At 43.0% G+C, this 13,991-nt stretch overlaps 1 protein-coding gene and 1 non-coding gene across 6 annotated transcripts in view; one reads left to right on the top strand and one right to left on the bottom strand.

The window, feature by feature from the left end:
* Nucleotides 1–13,991, bottom strand: part of ACSL5 (acyl-CoA synthetase long chain family member 5) — a 51,100-nt gene that overhangs the window by 816 nt on the left and 36,293 nt on the right. For all 5 annotated transcript variants that reach the window (XM_006043947.4, XM_006043946.4, XM_006043948.4 and 2 more), the window contains 12 exons: nt 13,253–13,326; nt 12,609–12,686; nt 10,188–10,322; nt 8,962–9,096; nt 8,341–8,436; nt 5,381–5,453; nt 5,015–5,103; nt 4,367–4,483; nt 2,359–2,502; nt 1,596–1,697; nt 1,039–1,110; nt 190–336 (listed from right to left, as the gene is read on the bottom strand). In XM_006043947.4, the coding sequence (XP_006044009.3) occupies nt 196–336; nt 1,039–1,110; nt 1,596–1,697; nt 2,359–2,502; nt 4,367–4,483; nt 5,015–5,103; nt 5,381–5,453; nt 8,341–8,436; nt 8,962–9,096; nt 10,188–10,322; nt 12,609–12,686; nt 13,253–13,326 (1,256 nt within the window). In that variant the 3' untranslated portion in view covers nt 190–195. The remainder of the gene's footprint in view (nt 1–189; nt 337–1,038; nt 1,111–1,595; nt 1,698–2,358; nt 2,503–4,366; nt 4,484–5,014; nt 5,104–5,380; nt 5,454–8,340; nt 8,437–8,961; nt 9,097–10,187; nt 10,323–12,608; nt 12,687–13,252; nt 13,327–13,991) is intronic.
* On the top strand, nt 6,805–6,877 carry TRNAG-UCC. Its single transcript has one exon. It is a non-coding gene; the product is annotated as a tRNA-Gly (tRNA).

Here is a 13,991-nt window from a genome sequence, read left to right as displayed (position 1 = left end):
GTTCAAGGCTAAGCTTCCACGTGCTAAATCTCTCAGTGAATATTTTTTAAAAGCCCTAAAATTATGGTTTTATAATTTAGTAGGTAAAACAACAGGAGGAAAGACAAAAAGAAAATGAAGGTAAGATTAGTTTTAAATCCACATTCCTACAAGGCAGGATACTTATGGGCCCCTTGCAGCTGTAAGTACCTTAACCTACTCCTGGGTGTTCTCATACAGACTCTTGATTTGAGTTCCAAAGTGCTTGGCAAGGTCTCCCCGCTTTGCTTTCAAGGTTGGTGTCAAGAGTCCATTTTCGATGGAAAATGGCTCTGGATGTAGATGGATGCATTTGACCTGAAAGAGTTGCACACGTACACACATTTATTAGTGATCCGGGCTGTTCTGCGGAGCCCTCCTAAATGCTATGTGGGACTTCCCTGGTGGTCCAGTGGTTAAGAATCTGCCTGCCAATGCAGGGGACACGGGTTCCATCCCTGCTCTGGGAAGATTCCATATGTGGTGGAGCAACTAAGCCTGTTTCCGCGACTGCTGAGCCCACATGCCACAGCTACTGAAGCCTGTGTGCCCGAAAGCCAGTGCCGCACAAGAGAAGCCACCTCCACAGTGGAAAGTCTATACACCACAACCATAGAGTAGCCCCCACTCGCCGCAACTAGAGAAAGCCCACACACAGCAACGGAGACCCAGCTCGGTCAAAACTAAATCCAAAATAAATGCTATGCGGGGAAACTTAGAGAATCTTTTCTCTTATAGAAGTGGCATAATGATGTGGGAGGGTTAGGAGAACAGTAACATATGCCTATTCTCACACTAATAATTTGGGAAAGACATGAGTGGAGAAGGAGAATGAATAATGAACAGCATGGAGGGACTACACAAATGAATGCAAAGGTCACTGCCATTTGTCATCAATGGGTTAACAGTACCACTGAGGTCAGTTCCTTGGAAACTGAACTTCTTGACCCCATTATAAATGCAAACTTGAACACTTTCTAGTGTGACTTGAGAGGGCAGGATAACATGAGTAGTACATACCTGTTCAAAGGATTTAAGGCCACCTTCTATCCCAATTTTATGCATGTCTTCTAATATGGCTTTCTTTATAGTCTAGGAATATAAAACATAGCTTAGAGACTGGCTGTTGAAAAAGAGCCTAAAGAAAAGGCTGAGCAGGAACCAATTCAAAACACCAACTAAACTCATCAAGATAAAAGCAGGATGTGGGGGTATGCGCAAGAACGTGTGATATCTAAATGTTGCTCAAAGACAATAATGAGAAGAAAAAGCAGACCTAAATGGTAACAGGGGTTTTCTCTGGATGGCATTATTTAATTCCTCATTTTCCAATTAATTTTTTCACAATGCACATCTTACTATAAAAAGAATAGGGATTTTGGTAGTTGTTTTTAAACTCCACATCCCATCTTCCAGTCTAATAAAACCAGCCAGTACAGACACAGCAAGAGTCTGTTCTTCCGGCGAGGAGGTTCCGGGAAACCGTGGGTGCCCAAGTTGAAGGGTGGGGAGAACAGGGAATCCCCCTCCCATGATGGGCCCATGGGTGTGCATAGGCTTTCCTGACCGAGACTTACTTGGTTTTGACACAGTTCTTCAATAGAGCCCTTTACCCCAATCTTGGCTGCAAATGGGGGAAGTGCATCTGGGTCAGGAACCACCACTCCCACTAGGAATGACTGGAAAGGAAATAAAGGCATGTGAACTAGCGCAGCACTGCCCCCTAGTGGGGCAAAGAAGGCAGCGTTACATCTTCCTAATACGTGATGGTTCCCAAGCCTGACATTCAGGGCTAGCGTCCCTTGGACAGCAAGATCAAAACAGTCCATCCTAAAGAAAATCAGTCCTGAATATTCATTGGAAGGACTGATGCTGAAGCTGAAGCTCCCTGATGCGAATATCTGACTCCTTGGAAAAGACCCTGATGCTGGGAAAGATTGAAGGCAGGAGGAGAAGGGGACAACAGAGAATGAGATGGTTGGATGGCATCACCGACTCGATGGGCATGAGTTTGAGCAAGCTCTGGGAGTTGGTGAAGGACAGGGAAGCCTGGTGTGCTGCAGTCCATGGGGTCACAAAGAGTAGGACATGACTGAGCAACTGAACTGAACGGAATCCTACTAATATATTTCAAACCCTCATGGAACTCTAATCTCATTTTCCCACTTAACATCTCTACAAGAATGTTCCATTCAAATGTGATTGTTCAAAAAGAAATGGTGCTCAATATTAAGCTTAAAGCAACTCTGACCTCTGCATATCAATCCTCCCGCACTCCCGAGAAGCCGAGTTTAAGCACTGTGTTTATAAAACTGGTGACTGTTAAGAAATGTATGTTACCTGTAAGCTTTCCCCATGTACAAAAATCTGCGACACCAGACTACTCCTGATGTAGACAGTTTCTATCTTCTCTGGAGCAATGTATTCTCCTTGGGCCAGCTTGAAAATGTTCTTTTTTCGGTCGATGACCTTCAGAGTTCCGTTCTGTAGCAGACAGAAAGACCACAGCATCAGTGTTTCTGAGCCTACTGAGTGATATCAGTGAAGAGCAAGGTGAAATCAGAGGTAATCTTCCTTTTTTTGTTTTTAATCTTCCCTTTTAAACTTGACCTCTCCATTGACTTTTGGACAATCTTTCATTTCTCTTTTTGGCTTTGGGGAAAGGGGAGGGATGCAGCCTTCCACGAAACCTGTCTATACTGCATGTGTCTGTGAAGAGTCAGTGGGCAGCCTCAGAAAAAGTCCCCTGGACCCACTGGGATTATGCACATGGTTGCCTCATTCAATAAAGAAATTTTGCAGCTCTTAATTACCAATTACTTCATTCCAGCACTCTTGGGAGCAGGGAAGGTGTTATCTTTTATTTAGACTTTAGAATGATCTTCCCCTCCTTGTCTCCCTTTTCTCTATCGCTTTTAAATCCAGGAGCAGTCTATACAGCTCCACTGTGCCACTGCTAATCAAACAAGTCAGTAATTGCGCTTGTTAGGACAGAAACAGCCAGGGAGAGCTCTCTGACCAGCCACCAGAGCTCATTTGCAGGTTCTATCTCTGGGCTAATTGATTTGAGGAGCTTAGGTTTTTAGGGATTTGAATTGTAGAACTGGGACAAGTGGCAAATACGGTCCACATGATCACACCCGAAATAGGCAATAGACTGAACCAATCCTGGAACCATCAACAAGGCCAACTCCAGAAATTAACCACCAGCTCAGCCTAACAGACATTATCTGAAAGTGATGAATAAAGCTCAGCCCTTTATAATTCTAGTGTGAAAACACATCTATTGCCTATACTTTGGGCTTATTAGACCCGAGAACTCTTACCATACAGACACAGACATGTTACCATAATACCCAAATCTATAAAATACATTATTAGGACCGGTGTTCTTGGAGATTTTGTTGTCAAACATTCCCTGAATATCACTTAAATCTTGAGAATATTGAGCAAGAAGGGGGTTTTAAATCTGGTTACGTTCCCACTCCCCCAGCACATAGGAGACAAAAACTTGCCAGAGAGGAAAGCTCTTGAAAATTCCCTTCAGGGGTTCTAAGGCACCATCATGACTATGCAAGAATTTCCTCTCTTCTCAGGAAAACAGGTGGGGTTTACAGAGACTACTTACTGCTGATTTTTTGTCAGCAAGCTATGCTTTAAAGAAAGTCTCAGTCTGCTTTCACCAAAAGAGGCTGTGAAGGTCACTGAGAGGCAAAAATTAGTCTCTGCATACACCTGGCTTAGAAATCCTGCCCCCTCATTTTGATGTGTCTACATATTAAGTGGGGGGAAAAATATGTATCCCTATAAAAGGCAAACACTACAGGCCCATGGAGTTATCTTGAGTTGTTTCTGCCACAAGAAAAGTAAAAACCACCACCACAACAAAATACACTACTACACTTCTTTGGAAAAGTCACCAAATTTCCCCCTGTCTTTAAGCAAGTCATTCCTGGTATCCAGGCTTCCCTGGTATCTCAGTTGGTAAAGAATCTGCCTGCAATGCAGGAGATGCTGGTTTGATTCCTGGGTCAGGAAGATCCCCTGGAGAAGGGAAAGAAAGGTACCCACTCCAGTATTCTCGGGCTTTCCTGGTAGCACAGATGGTGGTAAAGAATCTGCCTGCAATGCAGGAGACCTGGGTTCAATCCCTGGGTTGGGATGATCCCCTGGAGAAAGGAATGGCAACCCACTCTAGTATTCTTGCCTGGAGATTCCATGGACAGAGGAGCCTGGCAGGTTACAGTCCATGGGGTCGCAAAGAGTCGGACATGACTGAGTGACTTTCATTTTGAGCAAGTCTATTCCCTCGTTAAGGGACACCCAGAAGTTTTGAAGAAACACCCACCGGGAGCCAGCGACCAATGTCTCCTGTGTGAAGCCAGCCATCCTTGTCCAAGGTTTCCTGTGTCTTCTCGGGGTCCTTCAGGTATCCTTTGAACAAATTGGGGCCCCTGATGCAGATCTGTACGGAAGTTGGGACACGATGGTGATAACAGCAAAGGCTGCTACAAACACCTACTCCCGCCTTTTATCTTTTTTTTCCCACCACCTTGAGTCATTTGATGCTTCCACTATACGTATGAGGAACACTGGGCTTCCCTAGTGGGTCAGATGGTAAAGGATCTGCCTGCAATGTGGGAAACACGAGTTCAATCCCTGGGTTGGGATTGAGGATCTCCTGGAGCAGGGAACGGCTATCCACTCTAGTATTCTTGCCTGGAGAATGCCATGGACAGAGGAGACTGGTGAGCTACAGTCCATGGGGTTGCAAAGAGTCGGACACAACTGATTGACTAATACCAATGACACTAATGAAGAGCACCAGGTTTTAATTTCTATTGTGGGGGACAAAGTTGGACTCCAAGACATTGAAGTCCTTGCTAAAATTCTCGAAAGAACCAAACACAAACTTGCTCACAACCATGTGCTTTTTCTGATACACACATCCCCACCACGATTAAGTAAAAAGGACTGCTGGGCACAGCCTACTCACCTCTCCTTCATTGTTCACGGCAAAGTAGTTCATATCAGGTACATCTTCCAGCTTCACATGATTGCAAGGCATGGGGACTCCAACGTGACCTAGAACACACCACACTGAATCAGCCAGGATACTGGGAAACGGTGATAACTCCAGCCATGTTTGAGAGATATTTATGGATTGACTCTAGAAGAATAAAACTGAAAAGTCATTTGGCAGTGCCAGACAGTCGAGATAGAAAAGCCTGGACCAACTCTTAGATTTAGTATCTGCCACATTCATCCAGAGTATTGAGGCTATCTAAATACCCAAATCCTGGTTTATCTAGAACTGTTCGCCCGGCCATTGCACCCACTGTCCAGTAAGCAAAGAACATACCTGATTTCCAGTCCCCAGGTAATGTAATTGTACAGCCAGCAGTGCATTCTGTTTGACCATAAGCTTCAAACACCTGTGTGAACCAAAGAAGGGCTTTGGGAGTTACTCAAGATACAGCAGGAGCTGGCTGTGCCCTACGGCCAGACATGAGGAAAGCAAGGTGTCTGAGAGCTGGAGGACACTTCGTGTCTTAAAACCTTGAATTCATGAGAACCTGAGCTGCTAGGTCTTTGCAACTGTGGATTCACTCAAAAACCAAAAGGGTCCAGAAACTGACCAAAGTATGGAAACATACTATACTTTGGGAAATGTGGCATTACAAGCTGATGGTGAAAAGAGAGTTATTTATTAAGTGACATGCAATCCAATGGCAATTGGACTTGGACCTAGGCAAGGGCATGCTACTGAAGGAGCTAAAGAAAGTGAGAAGTATCTTCTAAGGGAAATAGCTATGGTATAGAACAGGGGTTGGCAAACTTCTGTATATAGGACCAGAGAGTGAATATATTTGACTGTATGAGCCATTTGGCCTCTATGTCAATGACTCATCTCTGCCAATATAGCACCAAAGTGGCAGTAGACAATACATAAATTAATAAGTATGGCTGTGTTCCACCAGGACTTTATTTATAAATAGAGGGAACAGGCCAGATTTGGTCTGTAGCACAGACCAACTGCTGGTATAAAGGATAACCTTGACTGGAGAGGGGCTGTGGGGGAAACACATGCAGAGTCTGAAGTGGAGATGGGGTCTGTTCCAGGCAGAGCACTGGAAGAGAGGAAGGCATTTCTGGGAGGGATATGACATAGGGCCTTCTGATCTATGGGTGTTAGGAGCTGAGGGAAAGGAAGGAAAGGAAGAAAGAGGAACTCTGGCCTTGGCATCAGTTCAGAATCTATTGTGAAGACAGTTATACACACAGGTGGTACTTGGTGAGGACAAGGCTGTTTGTTTCATTCATACTGTGCGTGTTGGCTGAAAGAATGAACTAGTTAGCCATCGAGGGGGAAATATGAGACTATCTGTACTCAAGCCCTTTTACTAAATTCCAGATGGAGCAGAGACTTAATTGAAAAAAGGTAAAACCACAAGGTTACCAGAAAATCTGGATGAAAAGTTTTATGCAATATTGAGGGTTGGGTCAGGAAGCCTAAGGTCCAAGCTCTTATAAAACCACATAAAAAAGGTGACTTAGTGCATAAACATTTAAAACTTTTATCTAGCAATACACAGTGCAAAAGATGAGACTAGGAAATACACTTCTAACACAACAAAGATTGATTTTATTACTATTCTAATTCTTAGAAAGCAAGGTGAAAGAGAACCAAACTCTCCTTTGCTCTTTTTTCTATAAGGAGGTAATGTAGTAATTCATGAAAGCAATACAAGTGCCAGTAAACAATAGAAAGGATGTTTAGGGACTTCCCTGGTGGTCTAGTGGTTAAGACTCTGCACTTCCAATGCAGAGGTCTTGGGTTCAGTCCCTGGCTGGGGAACTAAGATCCTGCATGCCTCATAGTGCAGCCAAACAAACAAAACCTCACAAATACTATTAGATAAATCTGTGAATGTTCAGTGTGATGAAGGCAAGGGAAAAAAGAGCCCCCCAAAAGATATTTGGTGTTAATAAAAGAAACAAAGTTGTAATAAGATTTTTCAAGTATCTATTTGGCTAAGATTTAAATGACTGAAAACATCTATCACTAGCAAAAAGGTGGGGCTATCAGGACTTGTGCTTTATTTGCAGGAATGTATAAGAAAGACAAGACCCTTCTGAGGAAGTGTGAGCATTAACATTAACATGTAAAAAAAACTCATATACTTTGGCCCAAAAATTCCCACTTGCAAAGATTTATCCTAAATTGATAGTTGCATAAATATGCACAATTATCCTTATCATCTCATTGATTATAACAGCAAAAAAAAAATGATGTCTATCAATAGGAGACTGGGTTTCCTAGGTAGCACAAGTGTAAAGAATCCACCTGCCAGTGCAGGAAATATAAGAAACACAGGTTCAATCCCTGAGTTGGGAAGATCCCCTGGAGGAGGGCATGACAATCCAGTCCAGTATTCTTACCTAAAGAATCCCATGGACAGAGGAGGCTGGTTGGCTACAGTTCATAGGGTCTTTAAGAGTCAAGAGTTGGACACGACTGAAATGACTTAACACGCATCAACAGGAGACTAGTTATTTGGGTACATTCAATAAACGATTACAAAACCATTAAAATGATGTTTATTTGACTAGGATCAATATGGATGGGGTGAGCACTGCTTAACAAGTATATTAGAACACTGATGTCATTTTTTAAAGATGATACTCCATTTATAGTTATTATAAAACATCAGATATATTTCCCATATAATAATATCCTTTAACTCACTTTGCACCTGTTTGTACCTCTTACCCTCCTACCCCTAAATTGCCCTCTACCTTCCACTAGGAGCTTGTTCTCTGTATCTGTGAGCCTGATTCTTTTTTATTACATTCATTAGTCTGTTGCATTTTTTAGATTCCACATATAAGTGATGTCACATAGAATTTGTCTGTCTCATTTATTTCATTTGGCATAATGCCCTCCAAGCCCATTCACACTGCTGCAAATGGCAAAGTTTTGTTAACATCGATGCTGTTTGTGCCAAGGTTTCTGTATACAGATGCATTAAGCAGTGACTGGAAGGATATTTTCTCTTGACTTTGAGTTTCTGGCTGACTTTCTCCTTGGCACTTTTCATTTGTGTTTTCATTTTTATTTAAATAGTGAGTTTTACTTGTGCAAAAGTGAAATTAGCTATCATCCAAAAAAGGCGCCTGTTACCTGAATGGGAAGGAAAGAAGAGGTGATGTATGGATATATATAACTAATTCACTTTGCTGTACAGCATAAACTAACACAACATTGTAAAGCACCTACACCCCAATGAAAAATTAAAAAAAAAAAGGTACTTGGCTTACCAGACATCCCATTGCTGCCCGGAGGAACGTCAAGACGGGAGGTGAGATGGGGGCAGCTCCGGTGATCAGGAACCGAACCTTCCCACCCAGGCTTTCCTGTTTAATAGAAACAAAAGACCTGCTGAAAACTATTCCCTCGGCTTTAGTCTCCTGCATTGCAAAATGGGCAGAACAGCCTACTTATCCAGTGTTGTCATAAGGATTAAACTCATTAATTCACACAGCACTTAGAAAGGGTCCATCATTGTAGAAAAGAACTTAAAATGTTGGCTCTTATGGTAACCACCATCCACAGCGGGAACCAGACCTGCAATTTTTTTTTTTTACATTTCCTCAGGTAATTTGTATTGTTGGACATTTCAAATTACTTAGGACTCTCAACAGACCACCCAAGAGAATGAAAGAGCTAGAACCTAAGAAAAATCCACTTTCTGTATTTCAGCCAAATCCCTTTAGTGACAAAGTTGTCTGAGAGAGATCTCAAAAGGCTGAGTGAACACAGAAAGTGCCAAAGGGTCTCCAGTTAAAGAGACACTTGACCATCAAAGGAAAAGCAAAGTATGCTGAAGCAGAGGGCAGCCCAGACACGTACCTGGGTCCATCAGGATCTACCCAGCATACCTGGATCTTTCCAAAGATGAGCTTGTCCCACAGACTGTCACGTCTGATGATACCCTTTTTCACTTCACGGAATTTACTGGCAACAGCCAAGTTCAACAAGAACTTCTTCAAGGGTGTCTTGGCTTCATTTTGTACCTGCAGAGTGACAACCCCTCTTAGTTGGAAACCTATTGGATACTCACCAAAGCCATTCATCAACAAGCAAGAGATAGTGCCTCCTAGCATCAAAAGAAAGTGACTCTTATTCACGCACTGGTATGCTGAACAATGATGAAAGTTCATGCTAACAAAGAAGTGAACTTCATACACACAGACAACCAGCTCCTCCAAATTCCTTGTCCTTAGCAAACAACCTTGACAATTGATACAGCATGTCCCCAAAAGGTAGCATCTATCTACAAAGTTACCTAGGAGTACTGATGAAACAGCTGATTCTGTACCACTGTTACGGCTTTTGATTTAGGATCATATGTATGCATGTTATATAGTATCATAATATTACAAAGAAAATTTTTCACTGACCAGTTTTGAAGGTCACTGGGGTACCAGTTCATTATTTTCAAGACTGATAAATAAAGGGGGAAAAAATCAAATATTTGTGCCTTCCTGGAAGACTCTCAGCTAATGAAGGCAAGAGAAATGCTTGGATTAGAAAAATCACCATTTTCCTAACCTTAATGAAAAACAGAGCAGAGATCAATAACAGCTAAATCTGTCATGAGGCCATGAAATTTTGGCTCATCTCCTTATTAGACCTGACTCTGGACAAGCTATTTAACCTCCAAGGTTCAGTCTCATCATCTGTAAATTAGAGGTAATAAATGTTGGTGTGATTTCCTGGGTTTTTGTAGGAATGAAATGATGGAATGTATATGAAATATTTACCATGGGCTTAGCACCTCAGCAAGAAGCACCCTGACCAGCAGGTGTTATGGAATCAGAGTAACAATTTCCAAGTCAGCTGAATTTTGAGAGGTTCCTCAAGTCTCTGAATTAATCTGTTTGTCCATATCACATCCAAGTAATCTCATCCAGAGGAAAGGGGTTTCATTTGTACGATTTTTCATGGCTGCATTTGTAAGTGTGGCTGTAAGTGGATGCTGGTAGGGGTGGGGGTGAGGGTGGAGCTGGAGCACAGTTCTTAGCAACACAGAGTCTCTAGGAGCTGTAATCATGCCTAAGCCCCGCACAGCTCAGGGCCAGCCCAGCAGAAGCAAGGTAAGTACCTTATCATAGACCTTGTTAAGGAGTCGAGGCACTGTGGGGAACAATGTGGGCTTCAGGGTCCTCATGTCATCAGGCAGCAGCCGGATGTCTCCTTGGAAGAATCCGACTTTGGCTCCATAAGAGTACACGATGACCTAAAAGCAAAACCAGAGGGCGGGGCTCAGAGCCAAAGAACGTCTTTGAGTCAGGTCTGTTTGGGACAAAATTAAGGACATCCAATGGGCACTTTGATGTGAAGAGTTGACTCATTGGAAAACACCCTGGTGCTGGAAAAACTGAAGGCAAAAGGAGAAGGGGGTGGCAGAGGATGAGATGGCTAGATAGCATCACTGACTCAATGGACTTGATTTTGAGCAAACTCTGGGAGACAGTGAAGGACAGGGAAGGCTGGCATGCGGCAGTCCATGGGGTCTCAAAGAGTCAGACACTACTTAGTGACTGAACAACAACAAAAATGCACACTTTTCTCTGGACCCCCTCACCCCTGACACTTCATGTACCCAGAACTCTGAGACCCTACTCCCTAGACAGGATGACACTCACCTCTGCTGAGGTGGCAGGACAGGCAAGTCAGATTGTGAGGCTGCAGGCCCACCCCTACTCCACCCACGGCCCTGGGTGAGTGTCTAAGGCATCGTTTCTAAGAGCCCGTTCATTACATAGCACTAAGAAAAAAGCACTCAAACTAGAACACGCCTACAGTGGTTAAGACCATCTCAATTTCAGAAGTGATAAAATGTGAAAACTCCGGAAGTTTTCATATATATTCACGGAATATACATCAAGGCTGTATATTGTCACCCTGCTTATATAACTTACATGCAGAGTACATCATGTGAAATGCCAGCTGGATGGAACACAAGCTGGAATCAAGATTGCCAGGAGAAATATCAATAACCTCAGATACACAGATGACACCATCCTTACGGCTGAAAGCGAAGAAGAACTAAAGAGCCTCTTGATGAAAGTGAAAGAAGAGAGTGAAAAAGTTGGCTTAAAACTCAACGTTCAGAAAACTAAGATCATGGCATCCAGTCCCATCACTTCATGACAAATAGATGGGGAAATAATGGAAACAGTGAGAGAGAGACTTTATTTTGGGGGGCTCCAAAATCACTGCAGATGGTGATTGCAGCCATGAAATTAAAAGATGCTTGCTCCTTGGAAGAAAAGCTATGACCGACCTAGACAGCAAATTTAAAAGCAGAGACATTACTTTGCCAACAAAGTTCTGTCTAGTCAAAGCTATGGTTTTTCCAGTAGTCATGTTTGGATGTGAGAGTTAGACTATAAAGAAAACTGAGCACCAAAGAATTGATGATTTTGAAGTGTGGTGTTGGAGAAGACTCTTGAGAGTCCCTTGGACTGCAAGGAGATCCAACCAGTCCATCCTAAGGGAAATCAGTCCTGAATATTCATTGGAAGGACTGATGCTGAAACTGAAGCTCCAATACTTTGGCCACCTGATGCGAAGAACTGACTCATTGGAAAAGACCCTGATGCTGGGAAAGATTGAAGACAGGAAGAGAAGGGGACGACAGAGGATGAGATGGTTGGATGGTATCATGAGTTTGATGGACATGGATGGACTCGATGGACATGAGTTTGAGCAAGCTCCAGGAGTTGGTGATGGACAGGGAAACTTGGAGTGCTGCAGTCCATGGGGTCACAAAGAGTTGGACACAACTGAGCAACTGAACTGACTGAAAATGTGAAAAATATGCTGATTAGAATTAATATTATATTAATCAGATATCAGCACTTTAACCCAAGGAACCTAATCTTCCATTTTAGCATTTCATGTACCAACAGATAAGCTGGTTGAAGAGGTATTTAAGCAGGGATCAGAGAGGGGATTTTCCATCCCTAATGACACCTGTGTTTTTGCTTTTGGTTCTCAAGCCAGCCTCAGAATAGCCTGAAAAGCTAGATGACCACTCACAGAAGGCCAGCTCTTCCCCAGTGCACATGCCATCGTCAGCAGCTCCCCCTGACACACTCTGGACACCTTATCTGGATCAAAGTTTCCTTCTTCGCCCCTCTGTGGGGAACTTCCTTTTCTTTAAGCCTAGATCTTTTCAAAACTTCTAGCCCAAAGAAACGAAAAAACAATGCCTCATCTCCCCGCGCAGGATAGATGTAAGCTCCAGGCCAGGAGCTCCAAGGATTTGCAGGCACCCTGTGTGAAAGCAGGAGCAAGCATTCACCCCATGGGATACAGACAGACTGCACACAGGAAGACTCTGCAGCAGGTTAGGGGTGACGCCAAGATTAGGACTCAGCCGTGACAACTCCCTGCTGCCCGTGCCCTCACATTAGATAGCAGATTGCAAACGTTGCAGAGCTGCCCTTGGAATAAATGGGAGACTAGCAAGTCAGGACCCTCTTTTCACACAACTGCTAGGAATATAGGATCTTACCTGTACAACCCTTTCAAACATATGAGCCAAGGGGAGGTAGGATATAGTCACGTCCTCAGGATTGGGCTCAAAAACACCCTAGAGATCAGGAAATGGAAAAGAGACAACAATGGGTTAATGTCAATTTCCTCTTCCAAAGAGGATTTAAACACTTCTTTCTAGGACTGCTGCATACAGCTGTGCAGATGTGCCCTATGTAAATCTAAGGGCTGCTCTAACTGCATTGAGTGTGGAGATCTGCAGTGACCCTAACAGAGCAAAACTCTACGGGACTTCCCCAGAGGTCCAGTGGTTAAAACTTCACCTTCCAATGCAGAGGGTGTGAGTTCTATCCCTGGTCAGGGAGCTGAGATCCCATGTACCTTGTAGCCCCCCAAAAATCAAAACATAAAACAGAACCAATACTATAACACATTCGATAAAAACTTTAAAAATGGTCCAGATTAAAAAAAAAATATATATATATATATATATATCTTAATAAATAAATAAAAGGGCAAAACTCCAGACAAAGATGTACCGGTATTCATCCACACTCAGCCTTCAATCTGTTTTTTCCCTCTCTGCCTCCTCTCACTTTAAGATTAAAATCTTATGACAGATTGACAATTTAATGAGGGCCTCGTTTTCAACTGACCACTGACCTCCATAGATTTGAGAAAACCAGAAGCATTGGAAACAATATTTGCATGGGTTAACATGGCTCCTTTGGGATAACCTGTAGGAAACAAGAGGTGGGAAGATGCAGTAAGTGACTAACAGGTTGTCTCTGGCACTGAAATGAGAATCTACATTCGTTTTGTTCTGTTCCATGGAGCCAAGAACTTCTTCTGTCCCCGGGTCTTTTTATGAATGGTGTAAATGACTCTGCTTATGAATGACTGATACCCCCAGAAACGCTACTCTGACTGCATTATTAGCCTTGTGCTACACACAGGGCACAGCCGCAGTCTCAGATAGCAACAAAAAGAAGAATCCAAGTGACCCCCACCCTGCCTTGTGTTGTTTTCATGTTGAAGACTTCAGATCTAACAGTATTACCTAGCCATCACTTTATAAACGGGGCACAGTGGAATGGCTATGAGTTCTAGATTATTGTGGTTCAAATTAAAAGTTATTAAGAGTTCTAATAGCTAGGTAGCTATATAGAAGGGAAGAAAGAGAACACGGAATGATCTGTTTAGATCTACCACTGGGCTATCTTGATTGAGTAAAGCCATTCCAGTGATGTTAAGTTGAGAGAGTGGTAGGCTGGGGGAGGAAGTTGACTTTATGAAGCCATCTTTAAGGCCCTTCCATTCCAGAGCATGTAAACTGCTCCTGGTTGTTCATTGAAATGTGTTTGCTTATGCTTGGGTTTTTCTAAGTGGGCAACCATATTCA

This window comes from Bubalus bubalis, chromosome 23 (assembly GCF_019923935.1).
Source record: "Bubalus bubalis isolate 160015118507 breed Murrah chromosome 23, NDDB_SH_1, whole genome shotgun sequence".
NCBI lineage: Eukaryota > Metazoa > Chordata > Mammalia > Artiodactyla > Bovidae > Bubalus > Bubalus bubalis.
Note: the sequence above shows the minus strand (reverse complement) of the source record. Positions and strands in the feature narration are given on the sequence as shown.